Source organism: Scyliorhinus canicula, chromosome 9, assembly GCF_902713615.1.
Source record: "Scyliorhinus canicula chromosome 9, sScyCan1.1, whole genome shotgun sequence".
NCBI classification, from domain to species: Eukaryota; Metazoa; Chordata; class Chondrichthyes; order Carcharhiniformes; family Scyliorhinidae; genus Scyliorhinus; species Scyliorhinus canicula.
The window spans coordinates 1,489,784-1,507,227 of NC_052154.1; the positions used below are offsets into that span (position 1 = coordinate 1,489,784).

The 17,444-nt window shown below is 56.9% G+C and overlaps 1 protein-coding gene across 1 annotated transcript; it reads left to right on the forward strand.

The window, feature by feature from the left end:
* Window positions 1-6,234: 6,234 nt before the first annotated feature.
* LOC119972009 (putative per-hexamer repeat protein 5) lies at window positions 6,235-16,549 on the forward strand. The gene is made up of 2 exons (XM_038808432.1): window positions 6,235-6,384; window positions 14,336-16,549. Exons 1-2 carry the CDS (start codon window positions 6,235-6,237, stop codon window positions 16,547-16,549), a joined length of 2,364 nt encoding a protein of 787 aa, XP_038664360.1.
* Window positions 16,550-17,444: the final 895 nt, after the last annotated feature.

Here is a 17,444-nt window from a genome sequence, read left to right on the forward strand (position 1 = left end):
TGGCCGCCGCCGGCCTCCTACCCGTCCTAGAGCTGGACCGATCCAGTGAAGGATCCAACACCGTATTAAAAGTCCCCCCCCCCCAAGATCAGACCTCCCGCCTCCAGATCCGGGATCCGTCCCAACATACGCCTCATAAAGCCCGCATCGTCCCAATTTGGGGCATACACACTAGCCAGTACCACCTTCTCTCCCTGTAGCCTGCACCTAACCATAACATACCTACCCCCCTTATCCGCCACCACCTCCGATGCTCAAACAACACATTTTTCCCCACCAGAATCGCCACCCCCCGGTTCCTCACATCCAACCCGAGTGGAGGAAACCTGCCCCACCATCCCTTCCTCAGGCGGACCTGGTCCGCCACCCTCAGGTGGGTCTCCTGAAGCATTGCCACATCTGCCTTTAGCCCCTTCAGGTGAGCCAGTACCCTCGACCGCTTCACCGGCCCATTCAACCCTCTCACATTCCAGGTGACCAACCGGATCAGAGGGCGTCCCGCCCCCTCCCCCGTCGGCTAGCCATAGCCCGTCGACTGCCCGCCCCAGGCCAGCACCCCCTGCTCGACCCCGTCCCCATTGCGACAACCCCTCACCTCTGTCCCCCCAGCCCCCACCAGCTCCTTCTTGACCCTACCAGCAGCAACCCGGTATTCCCCTTCCCCCCCCCACCCAAAGTGGGATCAGCCCCCAATCTATCCCTCCTCCAGGCACCGCTCCAGCGCGGGGAAGAACCAGTTAAGGCCCCGCCTCCCCCGTCACCCTCTCCCCCCCCCAGCCCCGCAGTGCGGGAAACCAGAGGAAAGCCCGCGCTTTCGCACTGCCCCACCACACCCTTCTGACGCAGCTCCCAAATACCAGCCCCACTCCATACCCCCACTCCGGCATAGAATACAACATACCCCCCCGACCCTCCCCTCAAGATACAAAACTCAAACAATGCCCCACAACAAAACACAGAACAACACCCCAATAAATAACCATATCAAAATTACAAAAGTACAGAAAAAGAGAACACAGCAACAGCAGAAACCAGCAATAAAGTATTACAACCGACCCCGCAACCCCCAACCTCTAGTTCGAGTCCAGTTTCTCCGTCCGCACGAAGGCCCACGCCTCCTCCGGGGAATCAAAATAATAATAACGCCATTCGCCACTCTCCAATCCCCTGGTACCACCCCTGTTGACAACGAGGATGAAAAGATCATTGCCACGGCTCTGCAATTTCATTTCTTGCTTCCCATAGAATCCTTGGATATATCCCGTCAGGCCTGGGGGACTTGTCTATCCTCACGTTTTTTCAAAACGCGCAACACATCTTCCTTCCTGACAAGTATCTCCTCGAGCTTATCAGTCTGTTTCACACTGTCCTCTCCAACAATATGGCCCCTCTCGTTTGTAAATACTGAAGAAAAATACTTGTTCAAGACCTCTCCTATCTCTTCAGACTCAATACACAATCTCCCGCTACTGTCCTTAATCGGACCTACCCTCGCTCTAGTCATTCTCATATTTCTCACATATAGAACATAGAACATAGAACAGTACAGCACAGAAACAGGCCCTTCGGCCCTCGATGTTGTGCCGAGCCATGATCACCCTACTCAAACCCACGTATCTACCCTATACCCGTAACCCAACAACCCCCCCCCCCCCCCAATCTTACTTTTTAGGACACTACGGGCAATTTAACATGGCCAATCCACCTAACCCGCACATCTTTGGACTGTGGGAGGAAACCGAAGCACCCGGAGGAAACCCATGCACACACGGGGAGGACGTGCAGATTCCGCACAGACAGTGACCCAAGCCGGGAATCGAACCTGGGACCCTGGAGCTGTGAAGCATTTATGCTAACCACCATGCTACCCTGCTGCCCCATATGTGTAAAAGGCCTTGGGGTTTTCCCTGATCCTACCTGCCAAAGATTTTTCATGCCCTCTCTTAGCTCTCCTAATCTCTTTCTTCAGTTCCCTCCTGGCTATCTTGTATCCCTCCAGCGCCCTGTCTGAACCTTGTTTCCTCAGCCTTACATAAGTCTCCTTCTTCCTCTTAACAAGACATTCAACCTCTCTTGTCAACCATGGTTCCCTCACTCGACATCTCTTCCCTGACAGGGACATACATATCAAAGACACGCAGTACCTGTTCCTTGAACAAGTTCCACATTTCACTTGGTCCTTCCCTGACAGCCTATGTTCCCAACTTCTGCACTTCAATTCTTGTCTGACAGCATTGTATTTACCCTTCCCCCAATTATAACCTTGCCCTGTTGCACGCACCTATCCCTCTCCATAACTAAAGTGAAAGTCACAGAATTGTGGTCACTACCTCCAAAATGCTCCCCCACTAACAAATCTATCACCTGCCCTGGTTCATTACCAAGTACCAATCCAATATGGCCTCCCCTCTGGTCGGACAATCTACATACTGTGTTAGAAAAGCTTCCTGGACACACTGCACAAACACCACCCCATCCAAACTATTTGATCTAAAGAATTTCCACTCAATATTTGGGAAGTTGAAGTCACCCATGACTACTACCCTGTGACTTCTGCACCTTTCCAAAATCTGTTTCCCAATCTGTTCCTCCACATCTCTGCTGCTATTGGGGGGCCTATAGAAAACTCCCAACAAGGTGACTGCTCCTTTCCTATTTCTGACTTCAACCCATATTACCTCAGTAGGCAGATCCCCCTCGAACTGCCTTTCTGCAGCTGTTATACTATCTCTAATTAACAATGCCACCCCCCCACCTCTTTTACCATCCTCCCTAATCTTGTTGAAACATCTATAACCAGGGACCTCCAACAACCATTTCTGCCCCTCTTCTATCCAAGTTTCCGTGATGGCCACCACATCGTAGTCCCAAGTACCGATCCATGCCTTAAGTTCACCCACCTTATTCCTGATGCTTCTTGCATTAAAGAAAACACACTTCAACCCATCTCCTGCCTGCAAGTACTCTCCTTTGTCAGTGTTACCTTCCCCACTGCCTCACTACACGCTTTGGCGTCCTGAATATCGGCTTCCTTAGTTGCTGGACTACAGATCCGGTTCCCATTCCCCTGCCAAATTAGTTTAAACCCTCCCGAAGAGTACTAGAAAACCTCCCACCCAGGATATTGGGTGCCCCTCTGGTTCAGATGCAACCCATCCTGCTTGTACAGGTCCCACCTTCCCCAGAATGCGCTCCAATTATCCAAATACCTGAAGCCCTCCCTCCTACACCATTCCTGCAGCCACGTGTTCAACTGCACTCTCTCCCTATTCCTAGCCTCGCTATCACGTGGCACCGGCAACAAACCAGAGATGACAACTCTGTCTGTCCTGGCCTTTAACTTCCAGCCTAACTCCCTAAACTTGTTTATTTCCCTCCACACCCTTTTTCCTACCTACGTCGTTGGTACCAATGTGCACCACAACTTCTGGCTGCTCCCCCTCCCCCTTCAGGATCCTGAAGACACGATCCGAGACATCCCTGGCCCTGGCACCCGGGAGGCAACATACCTTTCGGGAGTCTCGCTCGCGACCACAGAATCTCTATCTATTCCCCTAACCATTGAATCTCCTATTACTATTGCTTTTCTATGCTCCCCCCTTCCCTTCTGAGCCCCAGAACCAGACTCAGTGCCAGAGACCTGGCCACTGGGGCCTTCCCCCGGTAGGTCATCCCCCCAACAGCATCCAAAACGGTATACTTGTTTTGAAGGGGAACGGCCACGAGGGATCCCTGCACTGTCTGCCCGTTAGTTTTCTTTCCCCTGACTGTAACCCAGCTACTCTTGTCCAGTACCTTTGGTGTGGCTACCTCCCTGTAACTCTTCTCGATAACCCTCTCTGCCTCCCGGATGATCCGAAGTTCATCCAGCTCCAGCTCCAGTTCCCTAACACGGTCTCGGAGGAGCTGGAGATGGGTGCACTTCCCGCAGGTATAGTCAGCGGGGACACCAGTGGTATCCCTCACCACCCACATCCTACAGGAGGAGCATGCAACTGCCCTAGCCTCCATCCCCTCTTATTTTACAGAATTAGCTGCCCCGTGGACCAACTGGACCTCCGCCCTCCGACTCTACTTCCAGTCAGCTGTACTCTAAACTCCTGGCTCCCTTCACGCTCTTTGATAAATATAGGAAATGAAATGTAAGGAGCACCTTACTCCCTCCTCACCTAACTCCCTCAGTCACCAAACTCTCACTGTAGCACTCAAATGCCACAAGCTCAGCACTCCAGTGCAAACAAAGTCTGCACTGTAACTAGCTCCTATTTATACTGTGAATTTAGCTTCTGAAAACTGGCCTAATCCAATTAACTAATTAACAAGCTCCAGCTACAAGTAAGTCCAAGTAGAACCTTGTTTAAAGCTGATTCTAAATTCACCTTCTTATAGACCAAACAGCAACTTTTAAGTTAATTAACTAAATAAAAGAAATACTAGACTTTAAATAAAAATGAACCCTTATACTCCCTCAGTCACCAAACTCTCACTGTAGCACTCAAATGCCACAAGCTCAGCACTCCAGTGCAAACAGACTGTGTGTGTCTGTGTGTGCGCGTGTGTGTGTCTGTATCTGTGTGTGCGTGTGTCTGTGTGCGTGTGTGGCTGTATCTGTGTGTGTGTGTGTCAGTGTGTGTGTGTGCGTGTGTGGCTGTATCTGTGTGTGCATGTGTGGGGGTGTATGTGAGAGTGTGTGTGTGTGTGTCTGTGTCTATGAGTGTATGTGTGTGTGTGTCTGCCTGTGTGTGTGTGCGTATGTGGGGGTGTATGTGTCCGTGAGAGTGTGGGTGTGTGTGTCTCTGAGTGTGTGTGTGTCTGTGTGTGTGTGTCTGTGTTTCTGTTTCTGTGTGTGTGTGTCTGTCTATCTGTGTGTCTGTTTCTGTGTGTGTGTGTGTCTGTCTGTGTGTCTGTTTCTGTGTGTGTGTGTCTGTCTATCTGTGTGTCTGTTTCTGTGTGTGTGTGTGTCTGTCTGTGTGTCTGTTTCTGTGTGTGTGTGTGTGTGTGTGTGTCTGTGTGTGTGTGTCTGTTTCTGTGTGTGTGTGTCTGTTTCTGTGTGTGTGTCTGTGTGTGTGTCTGTGAGAGTGTGGGTGTGTGTGTCTCTGAGTGTCTGTGTCTGTGTTTCTGTGTGTGTGTGTGTCTGTGTGTGTGTCTGTGAGAGTGTGTGTGTGTGCGTGTTTCTGTGTGTGTGTGTCTGTGTGTGTGTGTGTGTGTGTCTGTGAGAGTGTGTGTGTGTGCGTGTTTCTGTGTGTGTGTGTCTGTGTGTGTCTGTGTGTGTGTGTGTGTGTCTGTGAGAGTGTGTGTGTGTGCGTGTTTCTGTGTGTGTGTGTCTGTGTGTGTGTCTGTGTGTGTGTGTGTGTGTGTGTGTGTGTCTGTTTCTGTGTGTGTGTGTCTGTGTGTGTATGTGTCTGTGTGTGTGTGTGTGTGTCTGTTTCTGTGTGTGTGTGTCTGTGTCTGTGTGTGTGTCTGTTTCTGTGTGTGTGTGTCTGTGTCTGTGTGTGTGTCTGTTTCTGTGTGTGTGTGCGTGTGTGGGGGTGTATGCGTCCGTGTGTGTGTGTGTCTGTATCTGTGTGTGTGTGTGGGGGTGTATGTGAGAGTGTGTGTATGTGTGTGTGTGTCTGCGTGTGTGGGTGTGCGTATGTGGGGGCGTATGTGTCCGTGTGTGTGTGTCTGTGTGTGTGTCTGTGTATTTGTGAGAGTGTGGGTGTGTCTGTGTGTGTGTCTGTGAGAGCGTGTGTGTGTGTCTGTGGGTCTGTTTCTGTGTGTGTGTCTGCGTGTGTCTGTGTGTGTTTGTGTGTCATGGGTGACCCTGCCAGGAGATTAGCTCCTCCCCTCCGACCTCACCATCATGGCTGACCCTGCCAGGAGATTAGCTCCTCCCCTCCGACCTCACCGTCATGGGTGACCCTGCCAGGAGATTAGCTCCTCCCCTCCGACCTCACCGTCATGGGTGACCCTGCCAGGAGACTAGCTCCTCCCCTCCGACCTCACCGTCATGGGTGACCCTGCCAGGAGACTAGCTCTTCCCCTCCGACCTCACCGTCATGGGTGACCCTGCCAGGAGATTAGCTCCTCCCCTCTGACCTCACCATCATGGATGACCCTGCCAGGAGATTAACTCCTCCCCTCTGACCTCACCATCATGGGTGACCCTGCCAGGAGACTAGCTCCTCCCCTCCGACCTCACCATCATGGCTGACCCTGCCAGGAGACTAGCTCCTCCCCTCTGACCTCACCGTCATGGGTGACGCCGCCAGGAGATTAAGATTCCTGACGGCATTGCTCTCAGGATTAACGGGACGTTCAAACCGCTTCCCACACGGCAAGGTGGCTTCCAAACTACAGAACACCGGAATTGCAGAATCAACTGTTGACCTGCAGGAGTCAATCGTACTGGAACAACCCTAACCGGCAACTCAGGGACTGTTCTACATAACCTTTCATTTATATTTACTCACTTAGTGGACATATTTTATTTCTAAACATAGAATCATAGAATTTACAGTGCAGAAGGAGGCCATTCGGCCCATTGAGTCTGCACCAGCCCTTGGAAAGAGCACCCTACCCAAGCCCACTCTACCCCCGTAACCCAGTAACCCCACCCAACCATTTTGGTCGCTAAGGGCAATTTATCATGGCCAATCCACCGAACCCGCACATCTTTGGACTGTGGGAGGAAACCGGAGCACCCGGAGGAAACCCACGCAGACACGGGGAGGACGTGCAGATTCCGCACAGACAGTGACCCGGAGCCGGAATCGAACCCGGATCCTCGGCACCGTGACTCCTTTTAATATTTAACAACTGAGTCCAGAAGAGGTGCCCACGAGGAAAGTGATTCTGCTTCAATTAAACCTGGTTGGTACCAGCAGAGAGACCAGCAGAGGGACCAGCAGGGGTACCAGCAGATGGACCAGCAGGGGTACCAGCAGAGAGACCAGCAGAGGGACCAGCAGGGGTACCAGCAGAGAGACCAGCAGAGAGACCAGCAGCGGGACCAGCAGGGGGACCAGCAGAGAGACCAGCAGGGGGACCAGCAGAGAGACCAGCAGAGAGACCAGCAGAGAGACCAGCAGAGGGACCAGCAGAGAGACCAGCAGGGGGACCAGCAGAGAGACCAGCAGAGAGACCAGCAGAGAGACCAGCAGGGGGACCCGCAGAGAGACCAGCAGAGAGACCAGCAGAGGGACCAGCAGAGGGACCAGCAGAGAGACCAGCAGAGGGAGCAGCAGAGAGACCAGCAGAGGGACCAGCAGAGGGACCAGCAGAGAGACCAGCAGAGAGACCAGCAGAGAGACCAGCAGAGGGAGCAGCAGAGGGAGCAGCAGAGAGACCAGCAGAGGGACCAGCAGAGAGACCAGCAGAGGGACCAGCAGAGAGACCAGCAGAGAGACCAGCAGAGGGACCAGCAGGGGGACCAGCAGAGAGACCAGCAGAGAGACCAGCAGAGGGACCAGCAGAGGGACCAGCAGAGGGACCAGCAGGTGTACCAGCAGAGAGACCAGTAGGGGGACCAGCAGGGGGACCAGCAGAGGGACCAGCAGAGAGACCAGCAGAGAGACCAGCAGAGAGACCAGCAGGTGTACCAGCAGAGAGACCAGCAGGGGGGCCAGCAGGGGGACCAGCAGAGGGACCAGCAGAGAGACCAGCAGAGAGACCAGCAGAGAAACCAGCAGAGGGACCAGCAGAGAGACCAGCAGAGGGACCAGCAGGGGGACCAGCAGAGAGACCAGCAGAGAGACCAGCAGAGAGACCAGCAGAAAGACCAGCAGAGAGACCAGCAGAGAGACCAGCAGAGAGACCAGCAGAGAGACCAGCAGGTGTACCAGCAGAGAGACCAGCAGAGGGACCAGCAGAGAGACCAGCAGAGAGACCAGCAGAGAGACCAGCAGAGGGACCAGCAGAGAGACCAGCAGAGAGACCAGCAGGGGGACCAGCAGGGGGACCAGCAGAGAGACCAGCAGAGGGACCAGCAGAGGGACCAGCAGAGAGACCAGCAGAGAGACCAGCAGAGAGACCAGCAGAGGGACCAGCAGAGAGACCAGCAGAGGGACCAGCAGAGAGACCAGCAGAGGGCCCAGCAGAGAGACCAGCAGAGAGACCAGCAGAGAGACCAGCAGGGGGACCAGCAGAGAGACCAGCAGAGAGACCAGCAGAGAGACCAGCAGAGAGGCCAGCAGGGGGACCAGCAGAGGGACCAGCAGAGAGACCAGCAGGGGTACCAGAAGAGAGACCAGCAGGGGGACCAGCAGAGGGACCAGCAGGGGGACCAGCAGAGAGACCAGCAGAGAGACCAGCAGAGAGACCAGCAGAGGGACCAGCAGGGGGACCAGCAGAGGGACCAGCAGAGGGACCAGCAGAGAGGACCAGCAGAGAGACCAGCAGAGGGACCAGCAGAGAGACCAGCAGGGGTACCAGCAGAGAGACCAGCCGAGAGACCAGCAGAGGGAGCAGCAGAGAGACCAGTAGAGGGACCAGCAGAGAGACCAGCAGAGGGACCAGCAGAGAGACCAGCAGAGAGACCAGCAGAGAGACCAGCAGAGAGACCAGCAGAGAGACCAGCAGAGGGACCAGCAGAGAGACCAGCAGAGGGACCAGCAGAGAGACCAGCAGAGGGACCAGCAGAGAGACCAGCAGAGAGACCAGCAGAGGGACCAGCAGAGGGACCAGCAGAGAGACCAGCAGAGGGACCAGCAGAGAGACCAGCAGAGGGACCAGCAGAGGGACCAGCAGAGAGACCAGCAGAGAGACCAGCAGAGAGACCAGCAGAGAGACCAGCCGAGGGACCAGCAGAGAGACCAGCAGAGAGACCAGCAGAGGGACCAGCAGATAGACCAGCAGGGGTACCAGCAGAGAGACCAGCAGAGAGACCAGCAGAGAGACCAGCAGAGGGACCAGCAGAGGGACCAGCAGAGGGACCAGCAGAGGGAGCAGCAGAGAGACCAGCAGAGAGACCAGCAGAGAGACCAGCAGGGGGACCAGCAGAGAGACCAGCAGAGAGACCAGCAGAGAGACCAGCAGGGGGACCAGCAGAGGGACCAGCAGAGAGACCAGCAGGGGTACCAGAAGAAAGACCAGCAGGGGGACCAGCAGAGGGACCAGCAGGGGGACCAGCAGAGAGACCAGCAGAGAGACCAGCAGAGAGACCAGCAGAGGGACCAGCAGGGGGACCAGCAGAGGGACCAGCAGAGGGACCAGCAGAGAGACCAGCAGAGAGACCAGCAGAGGGACCAGCAGAGAGACCAGCAGGGGTTCCAGCCGAGAGACCAGCCGAGAGACCAGCAGAGGGAGCAGCAGAGAGACCAGTAGAGGGACCAGCAGAGAGACCAGCAGAGGGACCAGCAGAGAGACCAGCAGAGAGACCAGCAGAGAGACCAGCAGAGAGACCAGCAGAGAGACCAGCAGAGGGACCAGCAGAGAGACCAGCAGAGAGACCAGCAGAGAGACCAGCAGAGAGACCAGCAGAGAGACCAGCAGAGGGACCAGCAGAGGGACCAGCAGAGAGACCAGAAGAGGGACCAGCAGAGAGACCAGCAGAGGGACCAGCAGAGGGACCAGCAGAGAGACCAGCAGAGAGACCAGGAGAGAGACCAGCAGAGAGACCAGCCGAGGGACCAGCAGAGAGACCAGCAGAGAGACCAGCAGAGGGACCAGCAGAGAGACCAGCAGGGGTACCAGCAGAGAGACCAGCAGAGAGACCAGCAGAGAGACCAGCAGAGGGACCAGCAGAGGGACCAGCAGAGGGACCAGCAGAGGGAGCAGCAGAGAGACCAGCAGAGAGACCAGCAGAGAGACCAGCAGGGGTACCAGCAGAGAGACCAGCAGAGAGACCAGCAGAAGGTGGGTGGAATAAAGTTATGCAGCCAGTCACCCCCCTTACCCAGGTTGGTCATATTATAGCCGATATGTTTCTCATCCCCATTCTCCTGCCTTCCCCCCAAAACCCCTGATCCCCTTAGAACATAGAACAGTACAGCACAGAACAGGCCCTTCGGCCCTCGATGTTGTGCCGAGCCATGATCACCCTACTCAAACCCACGTATCCACCCTATACCCGTAACCCAACAACCCCCCCCTAACCTTACTTTTTTTAGGTCACTAAGGGCAATTTATCATGGCCAATCCACCTAACCCGCACATCTTTGGACTGTGGGAGGAAACCGGAGCACCCGGAGGAAACCCACGCACACAGGGGGAGGACGTGCAGACTCCGCACAGACAGTGACCCAGCCAGGAATCGAACCTGGGACCCTGGAGCTGTGAAGCATTTATGCTAACCACCATGCTACCGTGCTGCCCCTTATTAATCAGGAACCTATCTATCTCTGTCTTATAGACACTCAGTGATTTGGCCGCCACAGCCTTCTGCGGCAAAGTGTTCCACAGATTCACCACCCTCTGGCTGAAGAAATTCCTCCTCATCTCTGTTTTAAAGGATCGTCCCTTTAGTCTGACGCTGCGCCCTTGGGTTCTAGTCAGTAGCACAGTGGTTAGCACAGTTGCTTCGCAGCTCCATGGACCCGGGTTCGATTCCCGGTTTGGGTCGCCGTCTGTGCGGAGTCTGCACGTTCTCCCCGTGTCTGCGTGGGTTTCCTCCGGGTACTCCAGTTTCCTCCCACAAATCCCGAAAGACGTGCTGTTAGGTGAATTGGACATTCTGAATTCTCCCTCTGTGTACTCGAACAGGCGCCGGAATGTGGTGACTAGGGGCTTTTCACAGTAACGTCATTGCAGTGTTAATGTAAGCCTACTTGTGACAATAAAGATTATTATTATTAGTCACCCCCGACATCACCCCGGCATCACTCCTGGCAACGCCCCCGGATCACCCCGGCAACGGCCCCGGCACCGGCACCGTCCCAAGCACCGCCCCCGGCATCACCCGGGCAGCACGGTAGCATTGTGGATAGCACAATCGCTTCACAGCTCCAGGGTCCCAGGTTCGATTCCCGGCTGGGTCACTGTCTGTGCGGAGTCTGCACGTCCTCCCCCTGTGTGCGTGGGTTTCCTCCGGGTGCTCCGGTTTCCTCCCACGGTCCAAAGATGTGCGGGTTAGGTGGATTGGCCATGCTAAATTGCCCTTAGTGTCCAAACTTACCCTTAGTGTTGGGTGGGTTGCTGGGGTATGGGGATTGGGTGGAGGTATGGGCTTCGGTAGGGTGCTCTTTCCAAGAGCCGGTGCAGACTCGATGGGCCGAGTGGCCTCCTTCTGCACTGTAAATTCTATGAAATCACCCCTGGCACAGCCCGTGGCACTGCCCTTTACCCACCCCGGCACCCGGGCAGTGCCCTTTACCCACCCCGGCCCCCCGGGCAGTGCCCTTTACCCACCCCGGCCCCCAGGCAGTGCCCTTTACCCACCCCGGCCCCCCGGGCAGTGCCCTTTACCCACCCCGGCACCCGGGCAGTGCCCTTTACCCACCCCCGGGCCCCTACCCCCACCCCGGCCCCCCAGGCACTGCCCTTTACCCACCCCGGCCCCCAGGGCAGTGCCCTTTACCCACCCGGCCCCCGGGCAGTGCCCTTTACCCACCCCGGCCCCCCGGGCAGTGCCCTTTACCCACCCCCGGCCCCCGGGCAGTGCCCTTTACCCACCCCGGCCCCCCGGGCAGTGCCCTTTACCCACCCCGGCACCCCGGGCAGTGCCCTTTACCCACCCCGGCCCCCCGGGCAGTGCCCTTTACCCACCCCGGCCCCCCGGGCAGTGCCCTTTACCCACCCCGGCCCCCCGGGCAGTGCCCTTTCCCCCCCCGGCCCCCCGGGCAGTGCCCTTTACCCACCCCGGCCCCCCGGGCAGTGCCCTTTACCCACCCCGGCACCCCGGCAGTGCCCTTTACCCACCCCGGCACCCGGGCAGTGCCCTTTACCCACCCCGGCACCCCGGGCAGTGCCCTTTACCCACCCCGGCACCCCGGGCAGTGCCCTTTACCCACCCCGGCCCCCCGGGCAGTGCCCTTTACCCACCCCGGCCCCCCGGGCAGTGCCCTTTACCCACCCCGGCCCCCCGGGCAGTGCCCTTTACCCACCCCGGCCCCCCGGGCAGTGCCAATCTGCCAGATTTACACTCCCAGGATACCAGGGACGCTGCAAAGGAGGGGAGCCTGAGAGGACAGATGGAATGAAGGGAGGGAGTGGGGTGGGGGGGAGGGGTCCTGAGGGGGAGTGGGCTGGAAGAAGGGGCCTGTGGCCACCCCATAGGGTATCACCAACGTGAGATGGGGGCTGAAGCCCTGATGCCGGGGTGGGGGGGGGGGGGGGGGAGGGTGCTGGTCACCCTCATGCCTGTGTGGTGTGGGGAGAACATTTAATGATTGGGGGGGGGGGGTGAGATTGCCCCACCAGAGGGTCATGGTTGGGGGTGTTGCCCCTGTCTGTTGGGGGTTTGCGAAGTCTGTGGTTGGGGGTGGGGGAGATAGAGGGGGATCCTCAGCTTAACGCCAAGATCGGGGCGCCCATTATCCCCCCTCAGGTACAAGAAAATGGCTCAGGCCACAATTCTCCAGCCGTTTGCCGGCAGCACCTTCCCGCCCGGTGGGTTCCCGGCCGTGCCGGCAGCACCTTCCCGCCCGGTGGGTTCCCGGTCGATCCGGCAGCACCTTCCCGCCCGGTGGGTTCCCGGTCGATCCGGCAGCACCTTCCCGCCCGGTGGGTTCCCGGGCAGCACCTTCCCGCCCGGTGGGTTCCCGGTCGATCCGGCAGCACCTTCCCGCCCGGTGGGTTCCCGGTCGATCCGGCAGCACCTTCCCGCCCGGTGGGTTCCCGGGCAGCACCTTCCCGCCCGGTGGGTTCCCGGCCGTGCCGGCAGCACCTTCCCGCCCGGTGGGTTCCCGGTCGATCCGGCAGCACCTTCCCGCCCGGTGGGTTCCCGGTCGATCCGGCAGCACCTTCCCGCCCGGTGGGTTCCCGGTCGATCCGGCAGCACCTTCCCGCCCGGTGGGTTCCCGGCCGTGCCGGCAGCACCTTCCCGCCCGGTGGGTTCCCGGATTGGCCGGCAGCACCTTCCCGCCCGGTGGTTTCCCGGATTGGCCGTGCCGGCAGCACAGTCCCGCCCGGTGGTTTCCCGGATTGGCCGGCAGCACCTTCCCACCCGGTGGTTTCCCGGATTGGCCGTGCCGGCAACACAGTCCCGCCCGGTGGTTTCCCGGCATCGGGAACAGGGTTTAATAGGAGTTCCCAGCGGCGGGAGCAGACAATTCCGCTCCTGCTGCCAAGCAACACGTGACTGGGAGGCCGGAGAAACTGTGTGGATGGATTGTGATGGGAATCACTTGGGAATAGTCGGCAGGATTCTCACTGGTTTCCCTGCCGGTAATCACCCCCATGTTTGCAAATAAAGCATCAAAGACCATTTGGGGCTGTGAGGTTTTAATAATATAATCTTTATTGTCACAAGTAGGCTTACATTAACACTGCAATGATGTTACTGTGAAAAGCCCCTAGTCTCCACATTCCGGCGCCTGTTCAGGTACACGGAGGGGGAATTCAGAATGTCCAATTGACCTAACAGCACCTCTTTCGGGACTTGTGGGAGGAAACCGGAGCACCCGGAGGAAACCCACACAGACACGGGGAGGACGTGCAGACTCCGCACAGACAGTGACCCAAGCCCGGAATTCAAACCTGGGACCCTGGAGCTGTGAAGCAACAGTGCTAACCAGTGTGCTGCCGTGGGCCAGCAGCAGTTCAGAGGCTCTGGCTCACACCTTCCCAGCAGCTAACACCTCAGTGACCATTCTGCAAGTATTTGAAGGCTCACGACATTCCACTCAGAGACGTGGCAACTTCTCTTTGCACTTTTTCCAGCTGTGCTACAGATCTGATTTCGGTAGCCAAAGTGCCGCGGTTTCTGTACTATCATCCTGGTCAGAACTAACTCGAAATCGTAAAGCTTTCTACAGGGAATAAATGGTACCCAGTGAGAACTGGAACAACATCACCATCTACTGGTGGGGGAGCAGAATGATCTGGTGAGAATGGAAGATGTCACAGTGGGACTGTGGAAATGGAGAGAGCGCCTGCTGATGGTCAGTATAAAGGTGAGCCAGCTACAGTGCAGACTTTCTTCGCACTGAGTGCTGAATTTAGGTGCATCTGAGTGCTATAGTGAGAGTTTGGTGACTGAGGGATATTAAGGATTTATTTTTTTATTTGTATCTAAAGTCTGGTCTTTCTTTTATTTAGTTAATTAACTTAAAAGGTGCTGTTTGTCTCAGACCTTTTATAGGGTCTCACTACTCTAACTTATATTTTTGTGTGTGTGTTTTGTTATTTTATTATTTTTTTCTTTGTGTTTTTTGTGTGAATCTGACCTGCCCGTTTATCTACACGTGCGGGAGTTAAGGCAGAATCCAGCACTGAATCCGGCACTGAATCCGGCACTGAATCCGGCACTGACACTGGCACTGAATCCGGCACTGAATCCGGCACTGAATCCGGCACTGACACTGGCACTGACACTGGCACTGAATCCGGCACTGAATCCGGCACTGAATCCGGCACTGAATCCGGCACTGAATCCGGCACTGAATCCGGCACTGACACTGGCACTGAATCCGGCACTGAATCCGGCACTGAATCCGGAACTGAATCCGGCACTGAATCCGGCACTGAATCCGGCGCTGAATCCGGCACTGACACTGGCACTGAATCCGGCACTGAATCCGGCACTGACACTGGCACTGAATCCGGCACTGAATCCGGCACTGACACTGGCACTGAATCCGGCACTGAATCCGGCACTGAATCCGGCACTGAATCCGGCACTGACACTGGCACTGAATCCGGCACTGAATCCGGCACTGAATCCGGCACTGACACTGGCACTGAATCCGGCACTGAATCCGGCACTGAATCCGGCACTGGATCCGGCACTGAATCCGGCACTGACACTGGCACTGAATCAGGCACTGAATCCGGCACTGAATCCGGCACTGACACTGGCACTGAATCCGGCACTGAATCCGGCACTGAATCCGGCACTGAATCCGGCACTGACACTGGCACTGAATCCGGCACTGACACTGGCACTGAATCCGGCACTGAATCCGGCACTGACACTGGCACTGAATCCGGCACTGAATCCGGCATTGACACTGGCACTGAATCCGGCACTGAATCCGGCACTGAATCCGGCACTGAATCCGGCGCTGAATCCGGCACTGACACTGGCACTGAATCCGGCACTGAATCCGGCACTGAATCCGGCACTGAATCTGGCACTGAATCCGACACTGAATCCGGCGCTGAATCCGGCACTGAATCCGGCACTGAATCCGGCACTGACACTGGCACTGAATCCGGCACTGAATCCGGCACTGAATCCGGCACTGAATCCGGCACTGAATCCGGCACTGACACTGGCACTGAATCCGGCACTGACACTGGCACTGAATCCGGCACTGAATCCGGCACTGAATCCGGCACTGACACTGGCACTGACACTGGCACTGAATCCGGCACTGACACTGGCACTGAATCCGGCACTGAATCCGGTACGGACACTGGCACTGAATCCGGCACTGAATCCGGCACTGAATCCGGCACTGACACTGGCACTGAATCCGGCACTGAATCCGGCACTGACACTGGCACTGAATCCGGCACTGACACTGGCACTGAATCCGGCACTGACACTGGCACTGAATCCGGTACTGAATCCGGCACGGAATCCGGAACTGAATCCGGCACTGAATCCGGCACTGAATCCGGCGCTGACTCCGGCACTGACACTGGCACTGAATCCGGCACTGACACTGGCACTGAATCCGGCACTGACACTGGCACTGAATCCGGCACTGAATCCGGCACTGAATCCGGCACTGACACTGGCACTGAATCCGGCACGGACACTGGCACTGAATCCGGCACTGAATCCGGCACTGACACTGGCACTGAATCCGGCACTGAATCCGGCACTGAATCCGGCACTGACACTGGCACTGAATCCGGCACTGAATCCGGCACTGAATCCGGCACTGAATCCGGCACTGAATCCGGCACTGAATCCAGCACTGAATCCAGCACTGAATTCGGCACTGAATCCGGCACTGAATCCAGCACTGAATCCAGCACTGAATCCGGCACTGAATCCGGCACTGAATCCGGCACTGAATCCGGCACTGAATCCGGCACTGAATCCAGCACTGAATCCGGCACTGAATCCGGCACTGAATCCGGCACTGAATCCGGCACTGAATCCGGCACTGAATCCGGCACTGAATCCGGCACTGAATCCGGCACTGACACTGGCACTGAATCCGGCACTGAATCCGGCACTGACACTGGCACTGACACTGGCACTGAATCCGGCACTGAATCCGGCACTGAATCCGGCACTGACACTGGCACTGAATCCGGCACTGAATCCGGCACTGACACTGGCACTGACACTGGCACTGAATCCGGCACTGAATCCGGCACTGAATCCGGCACTGACACTGGCACTGAATCCGGCACTGAATCCGGCACTGACACTGGCACTGACACTGGCACTGAATCCGGCACTGACACTGGCGTGATGCTGGGTGTGATAACCAAGCAAAAGAGCATAAAGTAACTGATGGATAAAACAAAAGAGGGGAGTGCCCCAAAACAGCGAGTGGAGCACAGCCCAGAAGGAACGAGAAAGGAAACAAAAACTTATCACAAACCCATCAAATTAAAGTGTGAGAATCAGGGTTGATAAGGCAGACCAACCCCTGCAGTGCCCACCCAGCACGGACTGTGCCCGTGGACACCGCATACTCCCTCTCCAGGGACACCCAGCCGCGAACAAGGCCACGGAAGAGGGGCAGACAGTCGGGCTGGACAACCCCCTTGGTCGCTCGCTGCCTGGGCCGATAAATAGCAAGTTTGGCCAGGCCCGGGAGCAGGTTCACAAGGAGGTCCTCCACCTTCCCCGCCCTGCTCCGCACCGGATGTCCGTAGATCAGGAGCGTGGGGCTGAATTGCAAAGAAAACCTCAACAACAACGTTGTCAAGAAACTGCTCCACAGTCTCCACCAGGCCGCAGGTCTCTGGCAGAGCTGTGAAGTGATTTAAACGATGGTTGTATGGCACTGCCATGTGCAGCACCCTCCATCCCAGCTCCCCTAGCTTTATGGGGAGGACACCTCATAGAGGGACCTCCAGTGGGGACCTCAGCCAGACGGCAATGAGGGACGCCAAGGCATGTCCGGGCGGCCGGCAAGGACAACGAGATGAAACGTGTGCAACAGCAGGCCTCACAGGAAACCCCTCCGCGCAGTGCCAAAGGGCACGGAGGGTATTTCCGCGAGGTGGCTGGGGCTGTGGGGCACCAGCACCCGGGGATGGTTCCGGGGTTTGGGACCAATGTGGAATTCTGTCCGAGCAGGGGTCCGCTCAGACGGGATGCCACCGCACAACCGCTCCGTCTCGAGTCCAAGTCTGCCCACGGGGCCGAGCACGACCGTTTTGAGGCCTTGGAGAGC

What these genes read in the sequence shown, in the direction of transcription:
- LOC119972009 (XM_038808432.1), top strand. Translation starts at nt 6,235, where the DNA reads ATGGGTGACGCCGCCAGGAGATTAAGATTCCTGACGGCATTGCTCTCA. An exon ending in TTGACCTGCAGGAGTCAATC is followed by an intron (nt 6,385 to 14,335) that starts GTACTGGAACAA and finishes GCGGGAGTTAAG; the next exon opens with GCAGAATCCAGCACTGAATC.